Here is a 14,041-nt window from a genome sequence, read left to right as displayed (position 1 = left end):
CTGAAACACAATATTGTAAATCAACTATAGTTAAATAATTCTTTATCTATCTACATACAGCAAAAGAAAATCTTTTTTCTAAACAAAAAAAAAACAAAAGACAGAAAAGAGAGTAGCCATAAAATAGGCTAAATATATGAACACTAATTAATTAGTTAAGGCACTGTTTCATTACAGTTGACAGTGAGAGTTGGTTAAAGTATCTGAGTGAAAATATTAAACTTTAAGCCATTTAAGCCTTTAAAACTGAAAGATGTAGATGATTTCAATCATTCTTTCGGTAATTTTTTTTTTTTTTTTTGCGGTATGCGGGCCTCTCACTGTTGCGGCCTCTCTGGCCGCGGAGCACAGGCTCCGGACGCACAGGCTCAGCGCCCATGGCTCACGGGCCCAGCCGCTCCGTGGCATGGGGGATCTTCCCGGATCGGGGCATGAACCCGTGTCCCCTGCATCGGCAGGCGGACTCTCAACCACTGCGCCACCAGGGAAGCCCCTTTCGGTAATTATTTATCAATCACCTTGTATGCGCCAGATTCTATTAAACACACTAGTACGTTAACATGCTAAATTACATCCACTCTGTAATTTACATCAATTTGAAAAACAAACTTTCTAAAAACAATTTTAAATGTCAGCTCCTCTTACCTTAAATAGACTTTTTTATAGTGGGAGACTAAGGTTATTTAAATGAACACTTATAGGCGGTCTCTCCATAGAGATATCTGTACCGAAAAAATGTTCTATAGTCCAGTGAGGTCTCTTGTCTGATAACAGAAGATTGACCAGCTCTTACAGAATTGTATTATTTTGGGTAATGAAATTCTCGAACAATTGCATTTTGAAGACAGTACACTTCTATTTGTCTTACATTCTTTCTAGCCAGTAGCCCTCCAACAATAATGCTCAAGTGTTTTATTACCTACTATATTATTTGAATTATGGGTAAAAGGCACATTTATTTACTTCTCTTTTTGAAAAGATTCCATATATTTCTATAATTTCCCAATCAGGATGCAGATAGCCATTTGCTAAAAGGGCTGTTTCTCTACTGGGTAAATTGGACAAGAAGGCTCCAAGGTCATCCACAACTCACTTGTCTAAGACCTCTACACTTAAAATCAGAATCCTAAAAGGATATTGTTAGCCTTATCATATACCCTGCTTGCTTACTTCCAGCTTACTAGTCACCCAAGGCAAATAGATTATCTAAAGCAGCTCAGTTAGAAGGCCAGTTTATCAAGAATCACAGGAAACGTTAAAAGGTGTCTGCTCCCAAATAATCCAGATGAATATAAGTGTTCCTGTTTATCTGACTGCTTTATGGAAAACATTCTACCAATTCTTTCAATGTCCTATTTCTGTTCAAACTCCATTGTGCAATCTTACTCTCCCTCTACCTAATGCAAAAAAGACCAGAACACCTAATATCCTATAAGCTATCCGGGCCAGCTAAACAACAGGCATATGTGTGCACACACACATATTTATTGAGTGCATTCTCTGCCGGAGTGAGATGCTTTACACATAGCATCTCTTTATACTCTCTCTATAACTTACAAATGAAACTAGGGCTTAGAAAGGTTCAGTTACGGGTTAAGTAAGAGTACATGGTAGAAGAGCCAGGAATCCACACCTACACCACTCCAAAGCCTGTGTTCTTTCCATTCCATTCCAAGTCATGTGGCTTACAAAAAACCACAAGTCCTAAACAAATCGTCCTTTCCTAAAGAGAGTCCCTAGGAGGAGAAGAAAAGCCACAAGATAGATAAAGCAAACAGAAGATGCAATAGGAAATCTATAGGAATTCAATTAGCATCTGACCTAGAAGCACAGAGCCAATGAGTTCCACAGGCTGACAGCCTAAATACAGGGGAAAATAATTCTACACTTACACGCACACCTAAACCAAGCCAGGAAAGCGGGCACAGGAGTAAACTAGGAGCAGGAGTACCAGGGCACCTACATGCCATGAGCTCTGTGCACTTCCAATGAGACCTACAGCCAACCCTCCCAGAGCGACCTCCGCCAGACAAAAACCAGTCTTTGGAGGAACTTCAGACTTGGAGAAAAATGTACCTTTCCCCCTCGGTACTCACCTTTTCCAAGGTAGATCATGCCATACTCTCGCCCCTGGGGAGTCTTGTTTTCTATCGTGAAGCAGACTTCCTTCCCAATCAGCTTCTTCCGAAGGAACTCTCGAGCAGGAAATGCCCAGGGCTGAAAGATAAAATAAACGTGTTCAAGGACTAGGCAGTTCTCACACGACACAATCAACATCCAAGCAACTTCACTCCTTCAATAGCCTGGCCATGCACTAGGCCCTGAGGAGAATATAAAAATGAAACATACACAACATGGATCATACGCTTAGGGGGCTCCTAAAAAAGGCAGGTCGAACAGTTGGTTTAACTAGCACGAGCCCTAAAAACAGGCATCATGGTTTCCCAGACACCAGCACTAGGAGTTCCCCCCATGCCCACCCCTCCATCACCCCCATCACTATCTACTCTCCAGCTGTCTGCTGTCTACTGTCTACTGTCTAGCTGGTAAGGGATCAGCTTGACAATGGTGGTTCTTCCCTGTCCCTCATTAAAGACCCAGATACAAGGAGTGAGCCACACATCCACAATGGGTACAGAGTCTGCATGTGATCGCAAGATACTGTGCAGGGACTTCCCTGGTGGTGCAGTGGTTAAGAATCCGCCTACCAATGCAGGGGACACGGGTTTGATCCCTGTTCTGGGAAGATCCCATGTGCCGCGGAGCAACTAAGCCCGTGCGCCACAACTACTGAGCCTGCGCTCTAAAGCCTGAGAGCTGCAACTACTGAAGCCCACGCACCTATAGCCCGTGCTCCTCAATGAGAGAAGCCACAGCAATGAGAAGCCCATGCACCACAATGAAGAGTAGCCCCCGCTCGCCACAACTAGAGAAAGCCTGCGCGCAGCAAGGAAGACCCAAAGCAGCCAAAAATAAAAATAAAAAAAAAAATATATATATATATATATATATATATATATAAAGATACTGTGCAAAGGGATGGTTTTACCCCATCACTTTGGGATAGTACAGACAAAGGGAGATGTCTCCTCTGAAGCAGCACTGCCATAGTCAGTGGTCACTAGCACTTGAATTTACAGTCTGGACCTAGCTCAGTGCCCCAAGTTCCCTTAGAACAGAAATGAGGAAGGAGAGGTAAGAGCTCAAGGCGCACATGATCTGCAGAAGTTCGTGTGCAGGAACGATACAGCGTATAAAAGGGCAGAGTGGTATATGTCTATCACCAATTGGAGCCACATAACATGGACTACACATAGTAAAGGCAAAACAGTATATCAGTGACCTGAAAAGGAAGCGCCTGCCAACCTTTTCAGTCCATGAAGATTATTCCATGGGGTTAGCCAAGAAGCTTTTCTAGAAGAAAAACATCCATGACTTCCCAGAAACCAGAAGCCAGTTTAAATGTGGCAGTCTACCAACCCACTGGGCTGGCATTCACAAAACCAGTACTGTTAGACAACGACAACTGTGGATAGTTCTAGGAAGAACTAATCCTGAGTAAGTGCTCTTGAAGACACAAAAACAAGCTTATCCTCATTCATCTAATGCGCTCTCTTCAAAGTGCCAACAAGCAAAAGAACCAATCACTCAATGGCAATATGGAGTTCACCACATTTTAATCTCCCATTTCTACCCCTCTCCTCATTCATAATAATGAAAACAGATACTGTGACCAAAGAGTATGTTGACTGATAATGAGCCCAACTACCAGCCACATCACAGAAACAGTACTAAACCAATTAACACAGCCTCATACATTTTTATCACTTTTGTGATCCACTTACTCTAAAAACATCCTCAGCTATAGATCTAACGGCTAGGCTTCAGTTTTGAGTAATACTCTAATACCTAAAATTCAGTAAAACACTGCTTTCCTAAATGCAAAGCTCTGACAAAACAAAGTACTCCTAAAGGAAGCCAAGATTTCGGTAAAAATTCATTTATCAAGGGTCAGTTCACAAGGAACTAGCTAACCCCTGTGGGGAAACCTCCAACTTCTACCAACTAGGCAGAATTACTAAAAGCTTTTAAGGCTTGAGGAAGGAGCACCCTTCTCTCAGGACCTCATGTTTTACAGCTGGTCAGTCACTGGGCAATAAGAGAAAGCTACACTGGAGGTCCTGAAAAGAACATACACCTTATCCTAGAGAAAGGTAACCTAGCTTCTTTAATATTCCAGCCTTCTCAAGTTGTGTTCCATCCAGAGTCAGGCAAATTCAATAAATGGACAAGATACAAGCTATGAAGAGAGGCGATTAGAAGATTCGGGAAAGCGAGTGACCGCAGCACTCCTGCCGAGGGCAACAGAGCACTCCAGGAGAGAATCCTGCGCAGGTGTCCACACAGAGCACAGCCAGCAGAAGGCTACCTAATGGGGAAGGCCGTCCCAGCAGAGCCTCCCAGAACGGCCCTACGTATACAGAAACTGACTCAAAGCGCTCATCACATTAGGGCCACGATGACCCAATAGGAAGAATCACTGGTCTGGTCAAATGATGTGCCAGAGTTCCACCTAGGAAGCAATGGCCGTTAAGTAGCTGAGACTCAAAACTGCCTCTTCCCTTTAGAATGCCCAATGGCAGGTGATCTAGCAGCTTGCTCCCCACTCCCAGACCCATGCAAGGTTCTGGTGTCTACCACGACAAGTGGAATTTTAATTCCCATCTTTTCTTTGCACCAGGTAGACTCCTAAACTACTGAAACAAGATTAAATCCCACAACAATGTAAACCCTCAAAGCTAGCTACTTTTGTACTTGGCCCAGTGCTCAATCATCCCACTGTCCCACCTGCGCATGTAATTAATCCCTTTCTGCTGCAATCACGCCACCACCCCAACTTTCAAAAGCTCCACTGAATGTAGAACGACTGTGACATTCATTTCTGTATTTCGCATGAAACCAACATACAGCTTCACATACAACGAGAGCTCAAGAAATCTGTGGGAAATAAATATATAATTCCCACAGTGCCCATCAATGCAGTTATCTAGGCTGCGTAGAGTAGCTAGGCAATGCTGGGGATTAGGCTGGGACAGGGCAGTATGGTTGGGGACACACAGCAGAGCTGCTTTTATTGTCACGGGACTTAGGAGAGAGCTAAGTTTCTCTGAAAGCAGATATGAAAGAAGGCGGAGAATAATCAAGTGCATGATATTTTGGACAGTGATACAAAGGGAAGCAAATAAGCAATCATGTCCTTGACTCTGTTTGAATGTGACAAAACTAGACATGCTCCAAAACAACAGAAAGCCAGAGAGAAAGTAGTGCTACATTCCACAATCCACTGATCCACAAAAGGAGACGCTCGGGTTCTTTTCCTCGTTATTCACTGTATTCCTGCTTTGTGTCAGGCACTGACGAGGCAGAAAAACACAGATGTCCCTCCCCTCGAGGAGCCGACAACCAAATATAGAGACACATAAACATGGAATAGGGTGACAGCACAAAAAAGGGATGATGAAAGGTGATGTCAGGTGTGACTTCTCCAGAGGATGAATCACCGGGGCACAAGGAGGAGACGGAGCTTCCGCTGGAGGGGGCAGTTGAGCCAAGGCATGAGCAGGCAGTACTCAGGTGGCCTGTTAGGAGACCCGAACACTTCCTCAGGGTTGGGACTTAGCATCCCAGAAGGGGTTCAGTAAGAGAAGACTAAAAGTCAAACCACAAATGGGATTGTAACCCAGGCTAAGGCATTTAAATTTGTCCAGCGGTAATGAGGAATCACTGAAGTATCTGGCAGTAATACTGAGCCAGGGAAAAAAAACGACATTATATCTCAAAAACATCTGAGAGCATACAGAGAAAGCATCAGAGGGAAGGAAAATGAAGGCAGAAAGACTGTTATCTTAATATTCCAGAGTTGAACAAAGCACTCTCTCAGAGTTGAACAAAGAACAATAGCAATTGTAATGAAGTTTCGAGAAGAGAGATTTTGAAAGAGGCAGAATCTCTAGGTCTCGATAAAAGCCTGGAGGTTGGCGGGGGTGTCTGGAATTGGGTTGCCACTTGGCGTCACTGCTAACTTGAGCCAGAGCACCTTCAAGGGCATGGTGGGGGGAAAACCAAATCACAGCAGGGCAAGGAGAGACTAGATTACTGCACACAGAAATAGTGACTGTGGCTGACGAAGGATGAAATCGGTAGCTCTCAAATACTTCATGTCACAGGGACCTTTGAAGAGTTACTAGGAGAAACTGAGTTGCTCTGGAAGAGACAAAAACCACTAGGCTGTATATATATATGAAACTCCGACGAGAGCAGGGATCAGATTACATGGTATTCTTTCAGGTGGGATAGTTCTGGTAAGATTTTATTGTACTGTTACATAGGCTACAGCTAAGATACTTCAGAACAAGCTCCAACTGGCCTTGATTCTCATCCACAAAACAGAAAATTAAAACCCAACCCTTCTTCCCTACAGGCAACACTGCTTCTTCCTTCTGGGGAAATGAACTTGACTGGCTCTAGCCAACCAGGGTCAACACTCTTCTCCTCTTAGAAGCAGGCAAGCTGTTACACAACACAAAACTGAAAGGGAAAGAACTATTCAAAACGTTGATCAAGAAAAGCACTTAGCACCCAAAATTTGAAAAGTGCTGAGAGAGGTGTAATCTTCAGCACTTGGACTAACAGTATGAGAAATGTCTGTAGTAGCAGAAATTAAATAGCACTAGAGATTACCACAGCTAACATTTGTTAAGTAGCTTACAGGCCCATGCTAAACATTCCGCATTATCTAGTTTAATCCTCATTGAACAACCCTGAGGTACAGAGTAACCCAATACTTGTGCTTACGGACAGAGGACTAATGGAAAAGACCTGATTTTGTCTATTTAGTCATTATCCCAAGAATCTAACTGCTGTTGATAGAATTTGGGGTGATTTGTCTCTATTTCCTATAACACTGCTTTACTACCTTCTTAATTCAAACAAAATGCTTTTTATTATAGATGCAAAAAACTGCATGTTTTTCCTTAAATGAAAGAACCCCGTGAGCTGCTTTTTTTCCCGCACTTCCATGGGAGGAAAACAGCAGACGGAAGCTGAGGTACCAACTTGCCCATCATCATCAAGCTGAGGCAAAAGACAAATAATTAGAATCCAGAAACTTCCTTTTTGATAGCCAAAGCACCACTGAAGAAGAGACAAGAACTGATGTTTCAAAGTACAGGAGCCAAGAAGACTCATGGCAGCTGCCTGGAGAGGTAACTTAAGGAGTCCCAGGCAGACCACAAAGAAGGCAAGGTGACCAGGCATTAGAGATGGGGGAGAAGGGGGCTGGAGGGGATGGTGGAACAAAAGCTCAGAAGCTTGTCAAATCGCCATAACACATGGTTCTTGACAACTACTGAACCACAAGTTGCCCTAAGAAACTGATAACTTCCTCCCTTCAAAATGCATGTTTACACAAAATTTTGCAAACAATTTCATAGGGTTCACAGACGTCCTTAGGACACAGATCCCAGATTAAGAATCTATAATAAGGCACATTCCTAACATTTATAGTCTATGCTACCATTTACGAAAATGAGTGTCTACGGTATAGCACAGTGAACTATATATACTCAATATCTTATAATAACCTATCATGGAAAAGAATCTGAAATACATATAACTGAATCACTTTGCTGTACACTTGAAACTAACACAACATGGTAAATTAACTATACTTCAATTTAAAAAAAGAAAGAAAGAAAAGAAAATGAGTGTCTGCTTGTATAGGTGATAAATGCCTCTGGAGATTCAAGCCTGCCGTAACGCCAGTAGTCTCCTGGAAGAAGAACTAGATTTTTCACTGTGCATCCTCCTGAATTTTGAAGGTAAATGAAGAATTCAAACATAAATAAAAGAGCTCTGCCATAACTAATGCCAACCTCAAACAGCAGAGACTACCTAGGAAATGTACTAACCTGTTTCCAGAGAAAGAGGCATGAAACACTGATAAACCTGAAAAGGCTCTAAACCTATGGGAAAGTGTACGACGGAAAGAGACTGGGATTACTGGGATTAAAGGTAGTGAATGTATAAACTGAAGCAAGCCACTGTTGATTTGTCATCAATCCTGTGATATAAAAATACTTGAAATAGGGAGCCTACCTCAAGATGGCGGAGGAGTGAGACGTGGACATCCCCTTCCTCCTGACAAATGCATCAGAAATATATCTACATGTGGAATAACTCCTACAGAACACCTACTAAACGCTGGCAGAAGACCTCAGACTTCCCAAAAGACAATAAACTCCCCACGTACCTGGGTAGGGCCAAAGAAAAAAGAAAAAACAGACAAAAGAATAGGGACGGGACCTGCACCTCTAGGAGGAAGCTGTGAAGGAGGAAAAGTTTCCACACACTAGAAGCCCCTTCACTGTCAGACACGGGGGGTGACAGGGGGGAAGCTTCAGAGCCACGGAGGAAAGCACAGCAACAGGGGTGCGAAGGGCAAAGTGGAGAGATTCCCGCACAGAGGATCGGTGCCGATCGGCACTCACCAGCCCGAGAGGCTTGTCTGCTCACCCATCGGGGCGGGAGGGGCTGGGAGCTGAGGCTCGGGCTTCAGAGGTCAGACCCCAGGGAGAGGACTGGGGTTGGCTGCGCGAACACGGACTGAAGGGGGCTAGTGCCCCACAGCTAGCCGGGAGGGAGTCTGGGGAAAATTCTGGACCTGCCTAAGAGGCAAGAGACCACTGTTTTGGGTGTGCGAGGAGAGGGGATTCAGAGCACCACCTAAATGAGCTCGAGAAGGGTGCGAGCCGCAGCTATCAGCACGGACCCCAGAGACGGGCATGAGACGCTAAGGCTGCTGCTACCGCCACCAAGAAGCCTGTGTGCAAGCACAGGTCACTATCCACACCCACCTTCCGGGAAGCCTGTGCAGCCTGCCACTGCCAGGGTCCCGTGATCCAGGGACAACTTTCCCGGGAGAACACACGGCGCACCTCGGCTGGTGCAACGTTACGCTGGCCTCTACCCCCGCAGGCTCACCCCGCATTCCATACCCCTCCCTCCCCACGGCCTGAGTGAGCCAGAGCCCCCGAATCAGCTGCTCCTTTAACCCCGTCCTGAGTGAAGAACAGACGCCCTCAGGCGACCTACATGCAGAGGCGAGGCCAAATCCAAAGCTGAACCCCAGGAGCTGTGCGAACAAAGAAGAGAAAGGGAAATCTCTCCCAGCAGCCTCAGGAGTGGCAGGGTAAATCTCCACAATCAACTTGATGTACCCTGCATCTGTGGAATACCTGAATAGACAACGAATCATCCCAAAACTCAGGCGGTGGACTTCAGAAGCAACTGTAGACTTGGGGGTTTGCTTTCTGCATCTAATTTATTTCTGGTTTTATGTTTATCTTAGTTTAGTATTTAGAGTTTACCATCATTGGTAGATTTGTTTATTGATTTGGTTGCTCTCTTCCTTGTTTTATTTTTAACATATATATTTTTTCCATTTTCTCTTTCTGTGAGTCTGTGTGTGTATGCTTCTTTGTGTGATTTTGCCTGTATAGCTTTGCTATAAAGAAACACAAGCTTTAAATGATACATTAAACAAGATGGACTTAATTGATATTTATAGGACATTCCATCCCAAAACAACAGAATACACTTTCTTCTCAAGTGCTCCTGGAACATTCTCCAGAATAGATCATCTATTGGGTCACAAATAAAGCACTGGTAAATTTAAAAAAATTGAAATCGTACCAAGTATGTTTTCCGACCACAATGCTATGAGACTAGATATCAATTACAGGAAAAAAACTGTAAAAAATACAAACACATGGAAGCTAAACAATACACTACTAAATAACCAAGAGATCACTGAAGAAATCAAAGAGGGACTCAAAAAATACCTAGAAACAAATGACAATGAAAACACGATGACCCAAAACCTACGGGATGCAGCAAAAGCAGTTCTAAGAGGGAAGTTTAGAGCAATACAATTCTACCTCAAGAAACAAGAAACATCTCAAATAAACAACCTAACCTTACACCTAAAGCAATCAGAGAAAGAAGAACAAAAAAACCCCAAAGATAGCGGAAGGAAAGAAATCATAAAGATCAGATCAGAAATAAATGAAAAAGAAATGAATGAAACAATAGCAATGATCAATAAAACTAAAAGCTGGTTCTTTAAGAAGATAAACAAAATTGATAAACCATTAGCCAGAAATCAAGAAAAAAAAGGAGAACACTCAAATCAATAGAACTAGAAGTGAAAAAGGAGAAGTAACAACTGACACAGCAGAAATACAGGGATCATGAGAGATTACTACAAGCAACTATATGCCAATAAAATGGACAACCTGGAAGAAATGGACAAATTCTTAGAAAAGCACAACCTTCCGAGACAGAACCAGGAAGAAATAGAAAATATAAACAAACCAATCACAAGCACTGAAATTGAGACTGTGATTTAAAATCTTCCAACAAACAAAAGTCCAGGACCAGATGGCTTCACAGGAGCAATCTGTCAAACATTCAGAGAAGAGCTAACACCTATCCTTCTCAAACTCTTCCAAAATATAGCAGAGGGAGGAACACTCCCTAACTCATTATACGAGGCCACCATCACCAAAACCAAACAAAGATGTCACAAAGAAAGAAAACTACAGGTGAGTACCACTGACGTACACAGATACAAAAATCCTCAACAAATTACTAGCAAACAGAATCCAACAGCACATTAAAAGGATCATACACCATGATCAAGTGGGGTTTATTCCAGGAATGCAAGGATTCTTCAATATACACAAATCAATCAATGTGATACACCATATTAACAAATTGAAGGAGAAAAACCATATGATCATATCAATAGATGCAGAAAGTTGTGACATAATAGATGTGACAAAATACAACATCCATTTACAATAAACACCCTCCAGAAAGTAGGCATAAACGGAACTTACCTCAACATAATAAAGGCCATATATGACAAACCCACGGCTAACATTATCCTCAATGGTAAAAAACTGAAACCATTTTCACTAAGATCAGGAACAAGACAAGGTTGTCCACTCTCACCACTATTTTTTTTTTTTTTTTTTTTTTTTTTTGCGATACGCGGGCCTCTCACTGTTGTGGCCTCTCCCGTTGTGGAGCACAGGCTCAGCAGCCATGGCTCACAGGCCTAGCTGCTCCGCAGCATGTGGGATCTTCCTGGACCGGGGCACAAACCCGTGTCCCCTGCATCGGCAGGCGGACTCTCAACCACTGCACCACCAGGGAAGCCCTCACCACTATTATTCAACATTGTTTTGGAAGTTTCAGCCACAGCAATCAGAGAAGAAAAAGAAATAAAAGGAATCCAAATCAGGAAAGAAGAAGTAAAGCTGTCACTGTCTGCAGATGACATGATACTATACATAGAGAATCCCAAAGATGCTACCAGAAAACTACTAGAGCTAATCAATGAATTTGGTAAAGTAGCAGTACAAAATTAATGCACAGAAATCTCTTGCATTCCTATACACTAATGATGAAAAATCTGAAAGAGAAATTAAGGAAACAGTCCCATTTACCATTACAACAAAAAGAATAAAAAACCTACGAATAAACCTACCTAAGAAGACAAAAGGCCTGTATGCAGAAAACTATGAGACTGATGAAAGAAATTAAAGATGACACAGATGGAGAGATGTACCCTGTTCTTGGATTGGGAGAATCAACATTGTGAAAATTACTATACTACCCAAAGCAATCTACAGATTCAATGCAATCCCTATCAAACTACCAATGGCATCTTTCACAGAACTATAACAAAAAATTTCACAATTTGTATGGAAACACAAAAGACCCTGAATAGCCAAAGCAATCTTGAGAAAGAAAAACGGAGCTGGAGGAATCAGGCTCCCAGACTTCAGACTATACTACAAAGCTACAGTAATCAAGACAGTACGGGACTGGCACAAAAACAGAAATATAGATCAATGGAACAGGATAGAAAGCCCAGAGATAAACCCACGCACATATGGTCACCTTATTTTTTATAAAGGAGGCAAGAATATACAATGGAGAAAAGACAGCCTCTTCAATAAGTGGTGCTGGGAAAACTGAACAGCTACATGTAAAAGAATGAAATTAGAACACTCCCTAACACCACACAGAAAAATAAACTCAAAATGGATTAAAGACCTAAATGTAAGGCCAGACACTATAAAACTCTTAGAGGAAAACATAGGCAGAACACTCTATGACATAAATCACAGCAAGATCCTTTTTGACCCACCTTCTAGAGAAATGGAAATAAAAACAAAAATAAACAAATGGAACCTAATGAAACTTAAAAGCTTTTGCACAGCAAAGGAAACCATAAACAAGACCAAAAGACAACCCTCAGAATGGGAGAAAATATTTGCAAATGAAGCAACTGACAAAGGATTAATCTCCACAATTTACAAGCAACTCATGCAGCTCAATATCAAAAAAAACAACCCAATCCAAAAATGTGCAGAAGACCTAAATAAACATTTCTCCAAAGAAGATATACAGATTGCCAACAAATACATGAAAGGATGCTCAACATCATTAATCATTAGAGAAATGCAAATCAAAACTACAACGAGGTATCACCTCACACCAGTAAGAATGGCTATCATCAATGAATCTACAAACAATAAATGCTGGAGAGGGGGTGGAGAAAAGGGAACCTTCTTGCACTGTTGGTGGGAATGTAAATTGATACAGCCACTATGGAGAACAGTATGAAGGTTCCTTAAAAAACTACAAATAGAACTACCATGCGACCCAGCAATCTCACTACTGGGCATATACCCTGAGAAAACCATAATTCCAAAAGAGTCATGTATCACAATGTTCATTGCAGCTCTATTTATAACAGCCAGGACATGGAGTCAACCTAAGTGTCCATCAACAGATGAATGGAGAAAGAAGATGTGGCATACATATACAATGGAATATTACTCAGCCATAAGAAACAAAATTGAGTTATTTGTAGTGAGGTCGATGGACCTAGAGTCTGTCATACAGAGTGAAGTAAGTTAGAAAGTGAAAAACAAATACCATATGCTAACACGTATATATGGAATCTAAAAGAAAAATGAATGGTTCTGAAGAACCTAGGGGCAGGCAAGGAATAAAGACGCAGACGTGGAGAATGGACTTGAGGACACGGGGAGGGGGAAGGGTAAGCTGGGACAAAGTGAGAGAGTGGCATGGACTTATATATACTACCAGATGTAAAATAGATAGCTACTGGGAGGCAGCCGCATAGCACAAGGAGATCAGCTCAGTGCTTTGTGACCACCTAGAGGGGTGGGATAGGGAGGGGGGAGGGAGACGCAAGAGGGAGGAGATATGGGGATATATGTTTATGTATAGCTGATTTACTTTGTTATACAGCGGAAACTAACACACCATTGTAAAGCAGTTATACTCCAATAAAGATGTTAAAAAAAAAAAACTTGAAATATACAGAAAAGAAAGAGTACATCAAATGTGCAGTCAAGGAGGAGACTGGGCTATAACCTGGGTCCACAGCCTCTGGGAGGGGAAGCGCCTACCTCATCCGGGGTGTCTTTTGCATCAGGTTGTGTGGCAGCTGCCCTGCGGGCAAGGTTTCCAGCGCGAATGTTGCTAAGGTTGATCTGCCTCTCTGGAGGAGGCCCACCACGAGGCTGCCCGCGCACAATGATGGCACACCCTGAGAGGACCTAGGTAAGGGGAAAAACAGAGAAAATTAGCCGTCTAAAGGTAACATCACCACAATACAGATGGTCCACTCCTGTATCCCCAACATCTAGAAAACTACTCGGCCTCTTGAAGGCACTCAAATATTTGCTGGATGACTGAATGAACAAGACTATTTTTAAGTTTATAAGAGAAATACCTACATAAAACCTTGGGCTAGATTCTGAAGTCACTGACCCAGCAATACAAATAAGAATTACACAAAATGATAGAAGACTCAAAATAGACTAGGGTGAAGAGGCATGCGAGACATGGAGATAACCTTTGTAATTTCATCCCC

The 14,041-nt window shown here is 42.5% G+C and overlaps 1 protein-coding gene across 1 annotated transcript in view; it reads right to left on the bottom strand.

Annotated features, from left to right (window-relative positions):
• SND1 (staphylococcal nuclease and tudor domain containing 1) overlaps window positions 1–14,041 on the bottom strand; it is a 419,523-nt gene that overhangs the window by 376,400 nt on the left and 29,082 nt on the right. Inside the window, exons 2-3 of the mRNA XM_065883390.1 lie at window positions 13,575–13,724; window positions 2,097–2,217 (exon numbers count right to left, since the gene is read on the bottom strand). Coding sequence (XP_065739462.1) covers window positions 2,097–2,217; window positions 13,575–13,724 — 271 coding nt within the window. The remainder of the gene's footprint in view (window positions 1–2,096; window positions 2,218–13,574; window positions 13,725–14,041) is intronic.

Source organism: Phocoena phocoena, chromosome 9, assembly GCF_963924675.1.
Source record: "Phocoena phocoena chromosome 9, mPhoPho1.1, whole genome shotgun sequence".
In the NCBI taxonomy this organism is placed as follows: Eukaryota; Metazoa; Chordata; class Mammalia; order Artiodactyla; family Phocoenidae; genus Phocoena; species Phocoena phocoena.
This window is presented reverse-complemented; position numbering and strand designations above follow the sequence as displayed.